The 7,819-nt window shown below is 52.6% G+C and overlaps 1 protein-coding gene across 1 annotated transcript; it reads right to left on the minus strand.

The window, feature by feature from the left end:
- Window positions 1–2,724: 2,724 nt before the first annotated feature.
- Window positions 2,725–3,843, minus strand: RPRML (reprimo like). Its single transcript, XM_065897872.1, has one exon. It carries the CDS (start codon window positions 3,596–3,598, stop codon window positions 3,233–3,235), a length of 366 nt encoding a protein of 121 aa, XP_065753944.1. The 5' UTR covers window positions 3,599–3,843; the 3' UTR covers window positions 2,725–3,232.
- Between the last annotated feature and the right edge of the window lie 3,976 nt (window positions 3,844–7,819).

The following is a 7,819-nucleotide window of genomic DNA, read 5'->3' on the forward strand; positions in this document are numbered from 1 at the left end:
CTATGGCTTCCATTCTATAGATGAGGAAACTAAGGCTCAGAGAGATTGAGTTACTTCCCCAGAGTCACAGAGCCAGGAAGCAGGATGGCTAGGATTTCAAAGACCAGCGTCCAGGACTTCTCTTCTGAACCCAGGACCTCCAGAGATTTGGCCCCTGAATCTTGGGCAGCCTTTGTTGGAAGATCTCTCCCTGCACAGGGGTAGGGGGTGAGGAGAGGGCATTGGAGAACCAGGCTCTTTCTTGGTCCAGTGCCCGATGCCCCAGGTTCAGGATTCTGATCTAGTCCTGCCTTTCCCCTGAAGCACTATGCTTCGTGCGCTCGCTCTTTGGTAACTAAGTGTGCCCACCCCTGAGGTTTATATAAGAGAGCTCTGTAAACACATTGCAGGACATCAGGGCTTCGAAAGAACTAAGACGGACTGCAGAAGAGATGTCACCCTCCACCCTTCCCTGGACCCCACTCACACTTGCTAGTTTCCCGTCTGGGGCTTGAGCCTGGCTTTGTGTGCGCCTGCCTGTGTGTGCATACTTGTCCACATGGGTGTGCCAGTCGTGGGATGGGGTGCACAGACACATGTTAGTACATGTCTTCATTGTCCTTTTTCTTCTTTACAGTGAGAAAATCCTGCAGAGCTTCCCCATTAAGGCTTTTCCTTTTTCAGCAAATTCAGGAAACTTAACTCTTGAATCCCCTTCTCTTGCCCCAGTTGCAGATCCATTTTATCAGAGGGAAGTTCTCGTAGTGTTCGCTCCAACTTGGTCAGCCAGAAAACAGTGTCTAAGCTGTGTCCCTGCCAAAACTCCCATTTTTCCTGTCATTTGGGTTTTACGTGAACACCTGCAGCTCTCTGACCCCCATTCTTCAGGCCATCGGGTCAGCCGGGCTCCAGACAGCTGTGCTACGCAGAGCCAGATCCCCAGGTTGCCCCAGTTGTTCAAGGCTGCTCTCACCAGATCAAGCTGGGCTACTTACCCAAACCATCAACAGAGCATTCTTCACATTGTGGGTTTAACTCTGCAAGTAGTTTCTGGCCCCTGTCCTTTACTGGACTGGCCTAACTGGATGAACTCTCGCAGCTCTGAGGTTGGGGTGGTGGGGTGGGTGTGGGTGGGAAGATGACACGTCCTAATGATGATGATTCTTTTTTTTTTAATATTTATTTATTAATTTATGTGGTTCCACCGGGTCTTAGTTGCCGCACGCGGGCTCTTTTAGTTGCGGCATGCATGTGGGATCTAGTTCCCTGACCAGGGATGGAACCCGGGCCCCCCCTGCATTGGCAGCACGGAGTCTTAACCACTGGATCACCAGGGAAGTCCCTAATGATGACGACCCTGGTTACACAGGAGGGCTCAGGAGCCAGGAGGATTCTGAATCCTTCATAATCAGTGACCATCGTGGGCTTCCCTGGTGGCGCAGTGGTTGGGAGTCCGCCTGCCGATGCAGGGGACACGGGTTCGTGCCCTGGTCCGGGAAGATCCCACAGGCCGCGGAGTGGCTGGGCCCGTGAGCCATGGCCGCTGAGCCTGCGCGTCTGGAGCCTGTGCTCCACAACGGGAGAGGCCACAACAGTGAGAGGCCCACGTACCACAAAAAACAAAAACATAGTCAGTGACCATCTATGCTTTTGTTGAGATGCTGTGCACCCCCCCGCAAACCTCGTAGGGAACTAGTGTTGGAGACATGAGATGGCGCTCATACAAGAGAAGTATACTTCTCTTCCCAAAGCCAAGTAAGGCTTCAGCCACCTTCCTTCTCATTCACCTTCACTTCCACCCACGGCAAAAAAGAGGGGGAGAAATCCACTAGAGCCCTCCCCCCAAATCTTCCAAGCACCAGGGTGCCTGAGTGGGGTTGGCACTAGGGCTAAGGGGGATATACACAAGCTACAAAGACCAGCTTTCTCTCCTCCTGTCCCCCACCCCCCAGTTTCAGTTCTTCCCCAGACCAGACACTTGCAGACAGCAGAGCCACTCACAGTCCCCCTTGGCTGTGAGTGCCAAGGTTCTAACTGCTGAACACGGCTTTAAGGAAATTCTGCACCTGTAAGAGGTGCCAGGATTCTGGGCAGCAAGGGGCATCTCATAATGGGAGGTTCCAAATTCCCTGAACACAGCTACATTGGAGGTCATTTGCTCCATTTTAAACATCCTGGGTCCTTCAAACCACAAAGCCCTCTCCCAAGCATACATTCCACCCACCCAAACTCTCCTCCCCATGCTGCAAGGGCACATCTTCAGAATCTGCTCACCTACCCTCTATAAGGGTAGCGTCAAGCAAGCCCTTACATGGGGCTTTGGGCCCTATAATTAAAATTTCCCTCGATCTAGACCAATGCCCACACATTAATTGAATTTTATTTGCCCACTGTCCTGATGTATTATTTTTGCTATTTTCTCCGTTTTGGACTCAAGTAACTGATTTTTTTTTTTTTTCCATCTCACGGAATAGATTCAAATTTTCCAGGGATTTAATTGATCTCACCAGCTATCCCGCCAGCCTGCAGGACCTGCCTCCCTGGCTGTCCGCGTAGAAAACAGGACCTTTTTTCCTCCCCGGCTGCAGCTTCCGAGTGGGTCTCAGGAGCCCGCGACCAGCCCCGACAGCTGCCCAGTCCTGAGGCCTGGCGTCCTGTGACCTGCCTAAAGTACTTGCTAGTAGGCTACACACCGCCCACCCCCGCCCACCCGCACCCCCAACATACACACACATCCCACAGGAGTGCGGGCGGAAGCCGCGGGAAGCCCGACGGCTGTAGCTTTATTGCAAGATTTCTTCTCAAATGCGAAATCAAGCCAACAAGCTCAGTGACTCGGATTCGTCAACAGCGGCGCCCACCCGCACGCTGCTCGGAACTCGCCCCCACTCCACCCCACCTACGTACACACAAAGTTCCCACGCCAGTGACCTCAGCCCCAAGTGCATCCCACAACCTCTCCCACCCTGCCCAGAACTTCCTTTCAAAGTAACAGTTAAGAACCCCCATCCTCTACCCTCCCACCCCGCAACGCTGGACCGCACGCAGGACCGAGTCGGGTGTGGAAGTCCCTTCCCGCGCCGCCGCCTAAGGTCCCGCAGTGGCCCGGGACCGGGCGCCCGGAGGCACGTCGCTGCCCCTCGCGCTGCCCGCCGAGAGGCGGCGGCAGAGCCCGGGGAGGGGGAACCAGGGTCCTGGGCTCCCTTCTCCGTCTTCTTCCAGCCAAGCTGCCGAGGGCGGGCCGAGGCGGCGCTCAGTACAGCCCCAGGATGGCAGCGCCCACGTCCTTGGAAGGCCGGCGCTCCTGCATCAGAAAGTTAATCATGCTCTCCGACTTGATGAGCAGGTTGCAGCCCAGGAAGAAAACGCCGAAGACCACGGTGAGCGACAACACGCAGAGCACGGCAATCTGCGCCACGCGCGACACCCACAGGCTGCGCTCATCCGGAGCCAGCCCCGCGGGGACCCCGTCACTGGCGGACAGCGGCGCGCCCCCGGGGCAGCAGCCCAGCCACGTGCCCAGCCCGTGGCTGCGATTTCCCACGGCGGCCCCGCCGCCGCCGCCGCCCAAGCCACCCGCCGCTTCCAGGCCGCTGTGGTTCAGGAAGGTCGCGTTCATCGCCGCTCGGCGGCCGGGGTCTTGGCGCGCGGTCCGGGGCACACCGGGAGGCTCTCCGGCGTCCGCGCTCTCGGAGACGCTCGGGTCCACCTGTGTGCGTGGAGAGCAAGAGGGCGGGGGGCTGCCCGCGCGCCGCACCCCTCGGGCCGCCGGCCCCTGGGCACCTGGCGGGAAGCGGCGGCCGGGAGAAGGCAGCAACAGGCTTCGCGGGAGCTGGAGCGGCGGAGCCGAGCGCGCCTTGCGGCACCGACTGCGCTCCTCGCACTCCCCGCCGCCCCTCCCCTAGCAACGGCCCCGCCCCCTCCTTCCTTCCCCATCCCCCCCCGCCCCAGGCCCTGCAGCGTCCTTGCGGGGCGGGAATCCCGCAGCGATCGCAGCTCCCCCAGTGTCCCAAGGCTGGAAGGGGTCGGGAGATCAGGGCAGCCCCGCCCTCGGTCGGCGAAGCTCGACACCCTCGGGGCAGCCTTGGTTCCAGCCGGGAAAAATCTCCCAAGGAGCCTCTTCTGGGATTTGGTGCTCTTAAGCAGTTAAGTTCTTCTTGAAGTCTGCCCTAAGTCTCTTCTCCGCTCTTTACTGAAGTCGCAGGAAGCCTTCCCAGATGTCAGAGGAGTCGCAGAGACCCCTCCCCTCGCCCCAGCGTTCCCTTCCCTCTCCTCTCTCCCCTCGTCACTGGGCAATGGCCCTGGGTGGCCGGCCGTGTCCCGCCGCTCCCACCCAGGTCCTCCCAGCCTCGCTCCCACCATCAAGGTGAGGAGTACTCTCTGCCTCCTTCCCACCTCGCCCCCACCCCTCCCCGTTTGACATTTTCTTAATTTAAAAATGTTATTGCATTTTTCCCTTCTCCATTCCTTTTCACAAATACAGGTCATTGTAAACTTGTTAGAAATTACCGATTAGCAAAACACAAAAAAATCTAAAAGCTCATAATCCTACTACCCAGAGAGCGTCCACGTCACCGCCTTGGTACAAAATCTTCCTGTCCTTTTTCTATGTGTGTCTTTATATATGTATTCAGAATAGGGACGCACTGTTCATACATGCTGTTTTGTACATGCTGTTTTGTAACCCTTTGTCATTTAACAGTTTATCCTTTGGTAATGATAAATATTCACCTACAACAGTGGTTCTGAATTGCCCAGGGGGCTTGTTAAAACCCAGATTCCCGGGCTCAGCCCAGAGTTTCTGAATCAGTAAGCCTGTGCATTTCAAATAAATGCTCTTGCTGCTCCTCCTAGATGCACTTTGAGAACTACTGGTCTGCAGCATCATTTTTAGTGAAGGAATTGTATATTGTAGTCAAAGTACTGTTGACTACAAAGACTGTTACAATTTATTTAACCAAAGTCTCTATTTTTGGGTATTTGACTTGTTTCTCTCTCTCCCTTTCTTTCTCTTTCTCCCTCCCTTCCTTCCTTCCTTCCTTCCATTCCTTCCCTTCTTTCTTTCCTTCCTTCCTTCCTTCCTTCCTTCCTTCCTTCCTTTCTTTCTTTCTCTTTCTTTTGTCAGAAACAAGATTACCATAAAGAACCTTGTAATGAAATCTTGGTATAGAAACTGTAATTTTATTTATTTTTTGCGGTACAGGGGCCTCTCACTGTTGTGGCCTCTCCCGTTGCGGAGCACAGGCTCCGTCCGGACGCGCAGGCTCAGCGGCCATGGCTCACGGGCCCAGCCGCTCTGCGGTACGTGGGATCTTCGCGGACCGGGTCACGAACCCACGTCCCCTGCATCAGCAGGCGGACTCTCAACCACTGCGCCACCAGGGAAGCCCAGAAACTGTCATTTTTTAATTTCTATTATATTTTGAAAAATGGACCTGCAGAATCAGTAAATCACATCTAACCAAATTGCCCTCGAGAAATGTACCAGTTTACACACCAGCCCTGTGGAGAAAGAGCATACTGCCCCCGGTCCTGTTTATTGTCAATATTTAAAAAATCATCGTGTGAATTTAGGGGCTAGTGGATGGTTTCTCACCCTTGTATTCTTTGATTGTTGAATCAAAGGAAAGAAGGAAAGCATTCAGGACATTTTGCAATAGTCCAGGCAAAAGATGGCTGGCTGGAGACTTGGATTCCAGTGCTGGCGGTGGAAGGAGAGATAAGTGGATGGAAAGAAAGGGCTTGGCAAATTGGAGGGAGGGGATTCAGGATGCCTCCAGCACATGAGCATCCCAAAGCCACCCCCTCACTATTAGTAGAACACTAATTTGTGTGTGTGTGTGTGTGTGTGTGTCCTGCGAAGCTATTAAATTTCTCATTTTAAAGATGAAGAAACTAACATGTATGCGCACACACACACACACACACACACACACACACACGAGAGATTAGGGAAAGACCCAGCTCACCTCCTCAGTCTTAAGAAAGCAGCCTGGCACAAGGGCACTCAGAGTTTTCTGGGCAGGAGTCTCCCTTTCCTGACCACCCCTCAGAGCCATGATAGAACAGGATGAGAACAGGTATCTGGCCTAGACATTTTGTCCCCGGCTTTTGACCAGCTGGGTTTCTTTAGAGAAATGTTTTTATGTCTTTTGTCCATCCTTTTCCTGAGACCAACCCCTGACCTTTGATATACCCTGGACTTGGAGCCCATGGCTTTGACCCCATCCAGCTGAGGTCAGTCAAGCTGTCTGCTGCACAGAAAGGTTGGGGAGGGGTGAGTAAAGGTGGGGTACAGGGGCCTGCCTACGCCAGCAAGAGGCTGTGAGGAGGCTCATGGTTGGCCTTTCCTTTATTAAGCACCTATTATATGCTCAGTGCATTAAATATATTACCTCACTGAATTCTTACAGTGGATGTCCCCTTGACATGAGGAAACGGAGACTCAGAGTGGTTATTTGACTTACTTAAGACCACACAGCTAGTTAAGCATCAGAGCCAGAATTTGAGCCGAGATCTGTCCTGTTCCAAAGCTACACTCTTTTTTAAAAAAAATTTATTGAAATATGGTTGATTTACAATGTTGTGTTAATTTCTGCTGTACTGCAAAGTGACTCAGTTATACATATATATTTTTTCATATTCTTTTCCATTATAGTTTGTCACAGAATATTGAATGTAGTTCCCTGTGCTATACGGTAGGACCTTGTTGTTTATCCACCCTGTATATAATAGTTTACATCTGCTAATCCCACACTCCCAGTCCTTCCCTCCCCTACCAACCCCTCCCTTGGCAACCACAATTCTGGTCTCTATGTCTGTGAGTCTGTTTTTGTTTTGTAGATATGTTGGTTTGTATTGTATTTTAGATTCCACATATAAGTGATATCACAAGGTATTTTTCTTTCTCTTTCTGACTTACTTTGCTTAGTATGGTAATCTCTAGGTCCATCCATGTTGCTGCTAATGTCATTATTTCATTTTTTTGATGGTTGGGTAATACTCCATTGTGTGTGTGTGTGTGTGTGTGTGTGTGTGTGTAGAGATAGATATAGGTATAGATATAGATATATCAATACTACGTCCAAAGCTACACTCTTAATTATAACTGTCCCCTTTCTTCCATCATCCCTGAGCAGCTTTCTCTGGTTATGTGGCAGGAGAGGAAGATGTTGTCTGTGACCTGGGAGCAGGAAGGGAGAGAGAGAAACTTGGGCTTGTGGAAGTAAACAAAGACCACCCAAATGAACGAGCAAAGGCTATTCATTCACAGCTTACTACAGTAGGGGAGTCAGCCACCATTATTTGAGTTTGGCAGAGACACAAAGGCAGATAGAGGAGCGGGAAAGCTTTGTAGCAGCAAAAAGGGCTGGCTTCAGGTGTGCCCTGATTGGAGGCTGCTGGCATAGAAAAGCTATAGGTGGGATGACTAGACGAGGGGCAGCCCATGTGATTGGTTAGGGGAGCATATTTAACTTTCTCCAATTTGTACTGTGTTGAAAGTGGGGGCAAAATTAGGGAAGCTTGTTATTGATCAAGGCCTGGATGTTTGGGGCTGGTTGCTACAGGGGTTGTGGTTTGGCTTCCTGGGCTGTTGCTATAGGTAGTGGGTCAGAGCACTATTTTTTTTTTTCCTTCGGTACGCGGGCTTCTCACTGTTGTGGCCTCCCCCGTTGTGGAGCACAGGCTCCGGACGCACAGGCTCAGCGGCCATGGCTCACGGGCCCAGCCGCTCCGCGGCATGTGGGATCCTCCCGGACCAGGGCACGAACCCGTGTCCCCTGCATCGGCAGGCGGACTCTCAGCCACTGCGCCACCAGGGAAGCCCCAGAGCACTATT

The sequence above is a fragment of the Phocoena phocoena genome, chromosome 19, assembly GCF_963924675.1.
Source record: "Phocoena phocoena chromosome 19, mPhoPho1.1, whole genome shotgun sequence".
In the NCBI taxonomy this organism is placed as follows: Eukaryota; Metazoa; Chordata; class Mammalia; order Artiodactyla; family Phocoenidae; genus Phocoena; species Phocoena phocoena.

What these genes read in the sequence shown, in the direction of transcription:
- RPRML (XM_065897872.1), bottom strand. Translation starts at nt 3,598, where the DNA reads ATGAACGCGACCTTCCTGAACCACAGCGGCCTGGAAGCGGCGGGTGGC.